At 26.1% G+C, this 13,804-nt stretch overlaps 1 protein-coding gene across 1 annotated transcript; it reads left to right on the top strand.

Moving 5' to 3' along the window:
• The first annotated feature begins 2,611 nt into the window (after positions 1-2,611).
• On the top strand, positions 2,612-2,992 carry LOC101255905 (glutaredoxin-C9-like). Its single transcript, XM_004244881.5, has one exon. It carries the CDS (start codon positions 2,612-2,614, stop codon positions 2,990-2,992), a length of 381 nt encoding a protein of 126 aa, XP_004244929.1.
• The last annotated feature ends 10,812 nt before the right edge of the window (positions 2,993-13,804 follow it).

Below are 13,804 nucleotides of genomic sequence, written 5' to 3' on the forward strand. Positions count from 1 at the left end.
ATTTATATTTTTTTAGAATATTGTATTCTGATTATATCATTCTCACTATGTATGCTATCTTATATGAATTTGTATTTCTTAAACATATATGTATCCTGTTTTTCAACAGTTAATTTGTATTTTTTTAGAATATTGTATATTGATTATATTATTTTACTATGTATGCTATATGTTTTCCAGAATTTTGTATTCATATTTCTTTTGTAGTCAATTTGTATACAATTTGTAGTTTGAAAGAAAAAAATCAATTTTAATTTGAATTGTAAAGTGAGCGCATAAAATGTAAAAAAATATTGGTATACAATTAAAATGAAAACATAACAAAGAAAAGTTGATCTAATAGAATGAAAAAGGTGTGGTTTTTTGGAAATTGTTAATGATGATATATTTTAAGTGATATGTTCTTGTCTAAAAATTATTATCTCAATTTTTTATCATACTACATTTTTGTATTTTATTTATTATTATACAATATTCTAAATAAAAACTAGAGAATAAATAAAAATACGAATAAAATATATATTGAAATGAATACGAAATACAAAATTTTTAAAGAAACAAATAAATACACATGAAAAAAATATATGAATACAAATATGCTTCTAATAACTATAGATTCATTTGGCATACCTATTGGAACGAATACAAACTGATAAAAAAGATTATGATTATCGGGAAAAAAGAACAAAGATTGAGTTTTATTTGAAAATGTAACTGATGAGAAAATTAAATGAGTTTATCTTTTTTTTTTGGAAATATTCTCTCCCTTGATTTTCTCCCTTTTGTTACTAAATAATTCTATTCTTTAAATAAACAAATAATAAAAACATAAATAAGATACATAATAAATTAAAATTTGATATTTTTACTAAATATTGAAAGTGTTACTAATGAGGCCTCTTAAATGTTAAAATATTAACATTTTGAATTTTTTTTATTAATTAGTACTCTTTTTTTTTAAGTTCAAGAAATTTAGTGGGAACACAATTCATAAGTAATTTATTATCATATTGAATTTATTAATTAGTACTCTTTCATTTTTAAAGTTTAAGAAATAAAAAAGATTTTTTAATTTAGTTATTGTATCCTTAAAAATGTTACATGAAAAATTAAATTTAAAATTTTACAAAAAAATAATTATTTTTTTAAACAAATTAAAAAGAAAATCAGACCATTATTTTTTAATTATAATATAATAATAGAAAAGTATTTCCGAAACATATTACATTTTAATGTAAATGTCATGTGTGGATGCACTTCCCATACCAAAGTGAGATTATACACTTAGAGAATTAATAAAGATAAAATGTTAAAATTACTATATTAATAATTATTTTTTAATAAAATATGTCAATTTATAAATAGATAGAGTAATAAACAAAAGTTGATGACCATATCTACTTTAGTCAATCCCCTTTCTCTTTAATTACACACACATTGTAGTAAAAAAGAAGGGAAAAGTTAGAAGAAAGGCATGCCAATAAAGTAGATGATTGGGAAACGATCAATACTGCGCCTTGTTTGCTGTTGTAAAAACGAAGAAATATCAAACTCGTCAGAATTTGCCGGCCGGTTCAGCTACTATGTCCCTAACTATATTACACTCCTACCCTATAATATGAGTAAACCCCTCACCCCCACTACACCTATATGATCCTAACAAACAAATTTCTTCTCCCCAATTATTTTTATTATTTAACCCCAATAGAAAATGCAATATACTTCTAAAATACCATTTAAATACCGTATACACACTTTTCATTTAAAACTCAGATTTATCGAATATGTTTGGCTTTACTGTTAAAATTTGTTTATTATAGGATTTATATTTTTAAAAATAGTTTTATTTAAGATAAATGGTTTTAATTTATATTTGACTAATTCATTTGAAAAGTTAGAATTAAAATACCATAAAAATGGGAAAGAGACATTTTTATTAAATTAATTAAAATAAAAAGTAGGATAAACAAATTTAATTAATAGTACTAGTAATTATTCTCTCATCAAGTAGTCCTAATAACATCGTCTTAGTTAATTACATACTCCCTAAACTTGGTTTTTTGACAAATAAAAAATAAAAATCTTTTTATCCGTTATATTTTTAATTAATTAATTTTTGAAAAAAATAAAACTTTTTTTAAAATAATTAAATTTTTTAATTCATTAATTTCATAATCATTACAAATAAATTACTCAATTCAATACATTAATAATTATTTTTTCATAATAGATATGTTCGTTCAAAACTAAGCAAAGTAAATAAACGAAAGTTAATGAGCATATCCACTTTAGTCATCCCTTTTCTCTTTAATTACAAACATATATTTGTAAAAGAAAAGGAAAAAGGTAGAGGAAAGGCATGCAAATAAAGTAGATGATTGGGAAAAGATGAATCGTACTGCGCCTTGTTTGCTGTTGTAAAAATGAGGAAATATCGAACTCGTCAGAATTTGCCGGGTTCAGCTACTATGTCCCTAACTATAATAAACCCCCTAACCCCCCACCCCCACCCCCACCACCACCAGCATTACTCCTATAAAACCCAATCTTTATTCATCATGATACTAACAAACAAATTTATTTTATCAAAAAAAAAAAAACCCAATAGAAAATGCAGGTAGTGAAGGAGTCATCGTCTATGAGGATGGTTGGAGAATCAAGAATGGAGTCGATATACGAAAGGGTGAGGTTGTTAGTGTCAGGTAATGCGGTGGTGGTTTTCACAATGAGTGGTTGTTGCATGTGTCACGTTGTGAAACAGTTACTGTTTGGGCTGGGTGTTGGACCTACTATTGTTGAGCTAGATAGAGATGTTGCTGGCAAAGAAATTCATGCTTTGTTGTTTCAACTAGCCGGGGATGGGCAGCAACAACCTGTGCCGGCCGTGTTCGTTGGTGGAAAATTCTTAGGAGGAATTGAAACAGTTATGGCTTGTCATATAAATGGTACACTTGTTCCTCTACTCAAACAAGCCGGAGCCCTCTGGCTCTAATCCTATATACTATTAGTAAAGGGAACATTGACAATTATATTGTCCTAGCTAGCTAGTATCACTTTTTTTTTCTCCTTCTTTTTCACGAAGAAATTAGGTAGGGTTTGTTGTATTTTATAATGACTTACTCTATCTTGGATTTCAATGAATCATATTAGTATTATGTTTTTAATATTGAATATAATTTATTTTTCATTATTATTATTTGGAGTTCACTAGTACTAGAGAGAAGGGAGAGATATATAAAAGGGACTGTTTTGTTTTCCCTCTTTTACCTTCTTGTTGCCTCATGCCTGTCCGAAAGAAAGGATACAGAAACTAACTGTGCATATAGTAGCTTCTCTTTAGTTTGGTTTTGGTTGTCACTATTTTTTAATTTCTTAAAATGCATGCTTTCCTCTATCAAGTTTTACCCTTTTGTTTGTGGGTGGGGAGGGTTGGCTAAGGTAATACTATAAGTGGCGAAATCATAAAAATTTTATTATTTTTTGACCTATAATTTTAACAATATATCGTATAATTTATTAGAAATGATTTATAATTGGCCACCCTTTGCCCACATTAAATATGAACATAAATAGGTGAGCTTCAATTAGGGACGGAGCTACCTTGTATATGGTTAAAATAACTTTATATCTATATATAATAGATGTTCAACCCCCTTCGACTACTTCATGTGTCTATTTCTATAGATTTTGAACCCCTTATTAAAAATTCTAGCTTCGCCTCTGATTCAATTATACTGCACACGTTTTTTTAGTTTATCTCAAACAAATATTGCCTTTGCTTCATCTAAATTATTTAAATTTTAAATTTTACAGTCAAAGATACACTTGTTTAAGTCTCGAAATTCGAAAGTGCAAGAAAAATTGAGACTAAGGGAGAATATATTGAGGAAAGATATAATGTAGATCTAAAATTGTGGAGTTGTGAAAATATATTAGAAGCAAATGACTTCCGACAAATTTTTAAGTGATAGAAATAAGTAATCACAAACAAATTTTTAAGTGATACAAATAAATAATCACAAACAAAATTTGAAGAAACAAGAGCATTATATTGATAAATAGTGTGTATAATTTTGTTTCTCCCTTATTCTTCTTTTTAAATTTGTATTTCTCAAATTTATTTGATCTACATTGATTTTTATAAATATTTAATAAATTTACAAAATATTTGAGATATATTTTAAAAAAATATAATACTCTTAACTGAAATCAAACACGTATTTTATAGAATTTCTAAGCAGGACTGTAACTTTGTTTTTGGAGGGGGAGGAGTAACTATTTTAAACTTAATTCTATTATTTATAGAAAAAAAAAGTAATGAAGAGAAAATGAATGGTAGTTAACGTTTACGTGATATCACGTAGGAAAGTAAGGGAACGTACATAAATGAAAAAGGAAAGAATGATGTTATGCTTCGTATTAATAATGATCATATGATATGAATGTTGGATGAAAGTAGTTGAATTCATTGGACCCACCTTCTTTGAACTTTGGGTAAAGGGCCAAAAAAAAAAAAAAAGTGAATGACTAATAACAGATATATTACTCAAATCTCCTGTTAAATGGATTTAAATTATTTATTAAAATAACCCTCTATACATTACTCCGTTCGTTCGCTTTTAATTATCGTTAAATTTTTAAAAATATTATTTAATTAATTTTTAAATTTAAATAAAATTATAGTAATTTGTTATTTTAAATAAAAATTTTAAATATTTAAAAATTATACGATAATAAGTTACTATAAATTATAATTTCTTGCATATCAATATGACGAAAAAATATTTTATAAAATATTAGTCAATATTCTTATTGTTTGACTCTAAAAAGAGAAATCATAACAAATAAAAGTCTACGAAGGTAGTATATTTTTTGTTTAAATCATATTACATGTTTTTTTGAAAATGTACATTCAACAATCAAATATTATTTACATAAATTATAATCAAATTTTTATAAAAAATTTCAAAATAAAGTAAAATTTTTTTTGTAATGGTATGAAGTAGCTTATATAAGAGATCTAATTTGTGATATAATGGGACTATCTATTTGTGATGTTACGAGCAAATATAATTATATGAGTACAAGTAAATTTGTTAAATTAGATGATTTAGCTATTTTTAAAAATTGACGTGTATAGACCATAATTTTAAAAAAATTACATTCAAATCTAAATATTTTTTGCAAAAAGTGATCAAACATAACTTTGATCTTAATTTTATAATTCCAAATAAAGTAAATACAACTTAATTTTCATTGTCAAATGACGACTTAATAAAAATCAAACGAGTTAAATTATACCAATTTGCTAGCCCATCCAATTAGGGAAAATAACTTTATTAGACTACATTCATATTATATATACTAATTATATTTAAATTTTACGTATTTTATCGTTTATTAAAAGTTTTTATCATATATTAAGAAAAATATACATAGATATATACTTTTTTTCTACCAAATAGCAAGCCTGTTTGACACACCTACTAAAAGTTACTTATTTTTACAAGCACTTTTAAAAAATAAATTTCTAGAAAAGTGATCTTGAAAAAAGATCAATTTATGTTTGACTTTCATTTTATTGATAATTGATTAGATTATGTTTGACTAATTTTTTTTAAAAGGTATTTTTCTGACAGTCAAATTATAAAAAAAAAAAAAGAATTAATGCACTTTTAATATTAAATTTATTCTATAAAGAGAAATCAATTTAAATATTTATTATGATATAATTAAATATTGATGTAATATTAAGGTGGCGATTTCAATATAAAGCAAAATAAGTTTAAACATTATTCCACAAATTAAATTATTACATATAAAAATTTAGCACAAAAATAAATGAAGTCATAATTCTTTTTATTTTTTTTATACTCCTGCAAATGTATTGTTGTTACATTTTTTCTAACCCTACATAATAATATATAAAATACAAAATATTAAATAATAATATATAAGCATATATATAAGCATATTTCTAAATGAAATTTAACCAAATTTTTGAGATATGCTAATTAATTAATACTATCCCCCCCCCCCCCCTCCCTCGTTTCTATTTATGTCTCACGATTTTAGATTTCACATCTTTCAAGAAACTAAACAAATTTATAATTATACCTTTATTTTACATTCTTTTAAGGGATAATGCACAAGTATCCCCTCTACGCCCGAAATTTCAGATATACACTTTTATTATACTAAAGTCCTATTATCCTTGAACTTATTTTATTAATAATTTTCTACCTCTTTTCGGCCTACGTGACACTAGCTTGAAAAAAAAGTCAACCAACGTTGGATCCACAAGATAGTGCCACGTAGGCCGAAAAAGAATAGAAAATTATTAATAAAATAAGTTCAGAGGATAATAAGACCTTAGTATATTATAAGTGTGTATCTTAGATTTCGGACATAGATTGAGGGGTACTTGTACATTTTTCCTTATTTTAAGGGAAAAAGATCAAAAATACCTTTAACTTTGGTTTATTTTACTTTACTTTCGCCACTAAAATAAAGTTAAATATACTGATCCTTTACTAATTTCACCAAAATTATCCCTCATTAGATGGCATCTCCAAAATTAACCCAAATTGACCCAATTACCCGATTTTTTTTAAAAACCCTATCCCTTATTTTTAACCCAAGACCCGACCCAACCCGGTACCAATTAACCGAATGCCCCTATTACCTATTCTCATTTTCTCCCAAATTTTTCCCATTAAATTCTCCTCTGATTTTCTTACGAGATCTTGCTCAACAAATCAAAATCTTCCTCTTTTTCTCCTAAAGTTGGTTATCATAGTGATTGTGAAGCCACAAATGAGCATCGTCCATAAATAAAAATCATGTCAAAAGGGGCTTGTGACTTTGAAGGGTTTGATAGAAGAAAACATTCTATTGCTAGTTATTGTTGTTGTCTGAAAATTTTAGCTTGTCATGAGAATCGTTCTGCAATCACATTTGGGTTGAACTCCCAAGTCCTCTGCAACCTTCAAAGAACTTCTTTTATTGAGTAAGACAAGTTGTATTAATGTTAGGCTGCACTAAGTTAGTGTAGAAATTGTTACTCAAAAACTAGCAAAGACATTATTGAAGGAACTAACAAAGTTGATCGAAGAAGCATTCTTTACAAGATCCAATTTAAATGCCAAAATAAGTGCTGCAGTAATCCAACAGTGCTAATAATGGGTTCCAACAATGGAAAGATTGAGCAAAGGAGATTATCTATAAAAATAAATTTGATTTGTTGAGCAAGATCCTATATAAAATCAGAGGAGAACATAATGGGCAAATTTGGGAGAAAATAGAATGGATAATAGGGGCATTAGATTAATTGGTACCGGGTTGTGTCGGGTCTTGAATTAAAAATAGGGAATATGTTTTTTCAAATAAATTCGGGTAATTGAGTTAATTTGGATCAATTTTGGAGATTTCGCCTAATGAGGAGTGATTTTGGTGAAATTAATATTTAGAGGGGGTAAATTTAACTTTATTTTAACGGCGAGGGTAAAATTGAACAATAAACCAAAGTTGAGTTTTTGTTTTTTTACCCTTTTCCCTTCTTTTAAAGTCAAATTTCAATAAATGAACATAAATTAATTATATTTGATTAATTATATTCATCTATGAACATAAATTAATCATTTAGTTTTTGTATATTGGTCAAATTCATACTTTCAAGGCTTAATAACTTTCAAGGATAAATAAGAAAGAATAATGTTATTTATGCATTGATTTTGTGAAATGATAAGTACTTTCTATGTTCACTTTTAGTTGTCATGTTATGTTTTTTGAAAGTTAATTTGACTAATTTTTAAATTTAAATTAGATTTATTAATTTGATATTTTAAACAATATATATTTTAATATCCAAAAAGTTATACGAAAAGTACTATAAATTATAATTTTCTTGCATATCAATATAATGAAAAAAATATTGTAAAATGTTAGTCAAAGTTATTTCATCTAACTCTAAAACTATGACAATTAAAAATGAACGGAGATAGTATTAAAGATCATCTATTTTTAGTAAGAACGATATATAAATAGAAAATTAGTAAGATATATTAATAAATATGTATATATGACAGAGATATTTTGGTCTTAATTTATTTTTCTCTTTATGCTTCTACTTGTTTTTAGAAACAAAAATATTCAACTCCTTTCCAATTATAGAAGAACTACTCACGCTTCCATTTTGAAAATAGTTTTACTGATTTGTCAAACACCTTAATTTTCTTTTAAAATATAATTATTTTTCTTTTCAAAATACGTGTTTTGGTCTTCAAACAATAATGTCAAACAAACTCTAAAATAAGAAGAGAGGTGCAGGAGATCGGGAGGGAGATAATCATGTATTTCATATACATGTGATTCACAATACACACACACACACACACACATATATATATATATATATGGTTTGATTCACATGTATATGGTGTCCTACATAAAGAAGATACTAACGAGCAAGATGAGACTGTTGGGGTGTTTATGATTCAGTTTGGATCGATTACTAGTTAAATACAAACCAACCCAATATAAATGGATTTTTAAATTTTAAAATCAATTCAAAGATTTACCGTCGATTTGTTTATTGTCGATTTGGTTCGGTTTGTTTGATTTTTTTTATTTTTTCAGTTTGAAAGTAATAAGTTTATTGTGGACATACTCATCTCAATAAACACAAATACCTACTACATGAATAATTCACAAAGAAGCTATTACACAAACAAAGTGATTCATCAAATGTACCAAGTTTTAGAAACTAAAAAAATCATTGTCAATAGCATTAAATCGGTTCATTATTCTAGAGATCTCAACATTTTATCAAGAGAGTTTTCAATAAAATTACACCTTAAAATATTGAGAAAACTTCCCGAAAACAACAACAACCAATCTTATCAATTACTATCTTCTTTGGCTCGAACTTTAAATTATTCAATGCTATGTTAGAAAATTTAATAAAGAACAGAGAAAGTATGATCTTTAAAGTAATGAATATTGAGGAATTTAGTCTTACGGATTTTAAAAGGAAAAATTGTATGTAATAGCAAACTAATAATCTAAATAAATGGAGTAGCTAGGGTTTGATTTAATTGTGCTCCATATCAAACGTTAGCAAAAAATTGTCAGGCGCCTCTCTTCCAAATATCTCTCTTGCCACTCTCCTCCAATCTCTCGCTCGGTTCCTTACTTTTTATACAAACACAAGTGTATAAAAATTGTTTCTAATTGTATAAAGCAGAGAAAATTGTATAAATACATATATTTTTGTTCCCCTCTCTCCAGATCTCGCTCGCCACTCTCCCAAATCTCGCTTGTCACCCTCGCCTTTCTCACTTATACAAACAGAAGCGAAATGTATAAATTGCATTTCTGTTTGTATAAAGCGTGAGAAAATTGTATATACACATGCAAATACATATATTTTCGTCCTATACACTTATAATTATACAATAAAAATACTCCCCTGCCCAGTTTATTTTGCCTTTCTCTCTTTCTCGTTTTATACAATTCGATTCAATTGTATATTCCTTGTCAAGTCTCTTTTATCTTTCTCTCTTTCTCATTTTATACAAATCCAAATTGTATATAATCGTTCCATACACTTATAATAATACAATTCGTTTTATACACTTCGTTTTTATACTGTTCTTTGCCCAAGTGTCTTTCTCTTTCTTGTTTTATACACTTCGTTTTATACAATTTGCTTCAACTGTATATGTATAGCGAATTATACATTTTCTATGCTTGCTATGAAGCGCAATGATGCAAACTTTGTTTTAGCATACAAATATGAATTTTTTTATTTGCTATATGTGAAAATTGTCCATTAAATAGTTGAGCCAAAATTTAAGTTTTGAGCTTTAGAATATAGTAAAATTAAAAACTTAACTTAATTAAAATTTATCAAAATACTTATTTTTAATTTATAAATAATTTAAAATTTATATGTATAATTTCTTGGTCCGATTTGGTTATTCTTACGGTTAATTTTGAGTAAAATCAAAATCTAGTCAACAGTATTGATTTTTCAAAATTTAAAACCAAATCAAATCAAATATCGTTTTTAACTGGTTTAGTTTGGAGTGCGGTTTGATTTGGTTTTATAACCATAACCATGAGCATCCCTATATCGGAAGAAGGCGAGGAAAGAGCGTGAGATTTATCTGTGTAGTTTACATACATGCAAATCCACTTCAATACAATGTATTTAGAGCAAATTACACTTAATTTTAATCCATATATCTTAAATTACATATATTTGAACACACAAATATATGATAAAATTTATAATATTACAAACTTAAATGTATCTACATAATTAGCTTCTAACATAATCAAATTTATGTAACTTTGCCTAACTTTTAAACAAGTTCGTAACCCATCAATTTATTTACTCAATATTTTGACCCACCCAAAGTATCTGTCGAAATCGTCTTATTAAAATGATTTATAATTGTAATATGCAACTTTTTATAACTATGTATGATTTATTAACCTAAAAAACTAAAATGCATAACTTACAATAAGTAAGAAATGCATTGATAATCTAAAATTTCTTTCTGTTAAAGTCTGTATAAATTATTTTGCATTCTACACGACTAAAACGTAAATAATCACGCCCCAATCTACTTAATTATATTTTGTTGGATCAACATTGCTTCTGTTTATTTTTTACTTTTTTAAAAAATATTATTCTTATAAGGGAAAAGGGTCTGATATATCTCTTAACTTTGTCATTTGGATTTGATATACCCCTCGTTATAAAAGTGGCTCATATATGCCCTTACTGCTATACAAACGGCTCACATATACCCCTACCGTTACAAAATAGCTCACATATACCCTTCATTTAACGGAAGTTAAAAAATTAGTTTTAAATTTATATTTATTACTTCTAATTTTTTTTAAAAATTATTTAGGGGTATATATGATTCTTCTATCAAAGTTCAAGGTATATTTTAATTTTTTTCATAAATAAATTATTTTTTGACTTCTTTTATTATAATTATTTGAATTTCTTATTCTTATTTTGTTTTTTTTCTTTCATTCCTTAGTTTAAAGAATAAAAAATTAAACTATTTTTTTTGTGTGTATTGTAATTTAATTTCGTATTCCAAGAAAAAATATGGTCATCTACAATAAGTTTTACAAGAATATTAGTGAAACATAAATAAATTTGATTATCAAAATAATAATTATAAATTATTCATTGAAACAAAAAAAAAGTCAAAAAAATATGTTTAACGAGGATTAAATTTACTCATATGGGATTATATTTTTTAGAAAAAAATAATAAAAATTTAGATTAAAATTATTTTTTTTTTCTTTTCTGTTAGAGGAAAAGGGTGTATGTGAGCCATTTGTTTACAAGTAGGGGTATATATGAGTCACTTTCATAACAAGGGGTATATCAGCTCTAAATGACAAAGTTGAGAGGTATATCAGACCCTTTTCCCTTCTTATAATTCTATACTTGTAGGGTCTTTTACCCGGATAGTCGTTGAAGGATGGTAAAATTATTTTATCTAAATATAATTTTTCCCTTATGTTCAAGTGTGAGCGGATCATTATGGGCGAATTATAACTACCATATTTTAACACAATCCTTCCTGTTAACTCCAAATTCATAAAAAATAGTATTACACAAACTTAAAAGGTAGTTCTCCCACGAATGAACGAATAACAAATCTTTTTATCAATTCCTGACGTGAATCTATATCTTTTTCTTCTTTACATGAAGTAATATCTCTTTCTTCAACAATAAAATGAGTTGTTCACTCCACCTTTGAAATTTGATGGTCATGTCTCAAAAATTTGAAAAGTTTTTATATTCAATTGAACCATATGTTTGTAAATATAAAGAATATTGTAAAATGAAAACAACGAGACTTCAAGAAATCTTGATCATAAGTTTTGAAGTTACATGCAGACAAACGTACAAATTGTCTAAAGAGATATTAAATTTACGTGAAAAGTCAATAAAAAAAGAGAAAAGACATAAAGTGACATCTAAAGTTGTTTCGATTTTTCAAAAAGACACTTAAACTATACAAATGTCCTATTACCCCCTAAACAATCTTGAACTGATATTATTACATCATTTTTTGTCCACCTGGCATGGAGAGTATATGCACTCTCTTAAAGAGCGTGAAAAAACTAAAAAAATGAATATAATTTTATTTTTACAAGTATTTTGCTGTAAAATATATATTCTTGGTTTTCTTATTATTTTAACTTTTTCTCTTTATTAATTTTCTTTTTTTCTTCTTCCTTCTTCTTCAAAATTTCATTGTCATTTTCATGGTAACTTTTCACTTTCAATATCATTTTTATTACAAACTCCACCTCCTTTTTTTTAACTACTATTAGTTTAACTCTTTTCAACTTTAAAATTATATCTAAATATTTTATTAAATTTCGATCAATTTGATTACCCACTAGATTTCAAAATGAATTAGTAGGTATTATTTATTTTTTAAAATCCAAATTTCACTTATATTTTTCAATTTTCGGAGAATTCTAATTCTTACAAAATTATCATTTCTAGTTTTGAAGTTATATGAAATGAGATAAATTAATTGACGATACCTCCAAAATTTTAATTTTCTTAAAAAAATAATTAGTTTTGTTATCAATGTCACAAATACTAGGAAATAGAATAATTTTGAAAGAAAGAAATTTGATCAAAAAAGAGGAAGAAAAAAATGGAGGGACTCAACTTGACGTAAGGGTGGGGTGAGGTGGGGTGGGAGGTGAAGAAGAAGAAGAAAAAAAAAGAAAATGGAGGGAGGGGTAACTTGAAAGTAGGGATGAAAAGAAAGAATTTAAAGTGAAATTAAAATTAAAGCAATAAAATTGAAATAAGTCAAAAAGTAAGAGAGAAAAATAAAGAAAACTTAAAATTAATATATATATATATATATATATATATATATATATATATATATATATATATATATATTTCAAATCCAGTTAACATGAGTTACAAAATGATTGGTGTGTGATAACCACTTACTATTTAAAATCTGGTATTGGTCGAAAAATGATATAATAATATATTATCGAAATTGTTTAAGAGGTAATAAGACGCCTACATAGTTAAGGTGCCTTTTTGAAAATTGGAGACAACTTTAGGTGTTACTTTATGTCTTTTATAGTTCACCCATTTGTGGGAGAACCACCTTTAAAGTTTGTATAGTATTATTTTGGATGAATTTGAAATTAGAGCGTTTACAATCTTAAAAGATGGTAGATATAATTTTTCCATAAAAATGAGTGATCTATCTATTTTGATGCGTGTTTATAAAGAATGTCCTTTTTGGTGTTTAATTAAAATTAAAATATGAGATTAAATAAATCCATATTGAAATTATTTTTGTTTATATTATAGTTATAGTGGAAAGATGGTCAACGGAGTGACGTATAAAGTGAAGGACAAAAAGGGAACAGTTTGTGATGTGCCATTGATATTGTATGAGCAGAAACATGATGTTTATTGCTTTCAGTTATTTACTTCCATTTGGACTTTGCAGTGTTTGACTAGCATGCCTTCAGTATTGTATATATAATTTGCAAAAATGACCAAACACTAGTTCTTGTTCTAACAACACTTGATTCTTTTTCCCCCTAAATATATATATATATATATTTTTTTAAAAAAAAAACAATTTTGTTGGAAGAATTAGGAAATAGAGAAAAGAAACAAGATAGGAAGATAATTATGATTCATCATTATATGTTACTCTAGAGATTCCTTACTCTAGTATACATTTTCTTCATTTATACACATTTCCTTTGA

The sequence above is a fragment of the Solanum lycopersicum genome, chromosome 8 (assembly GCF_036512215.1).
Source record: "Solanum lycopersicum chromosome 8, SLM_r2.1".
Classification (NCBI taxonomy): Eukaryota; Viridiplantae; Streptophyta; class Magnoliopsida; order Solanales; family Solanaceae; genus Solanum; species Solanum lycopersicum.

Coding starts and splice junctions, on each gene's coding strand:
- LOC101255905 (XM_004244881.5), top strand. CDS start 2,612: ATGCAGGTAGTGAAGGAGTCATCGTCTATGAGGATGGTTGGAGAATCA.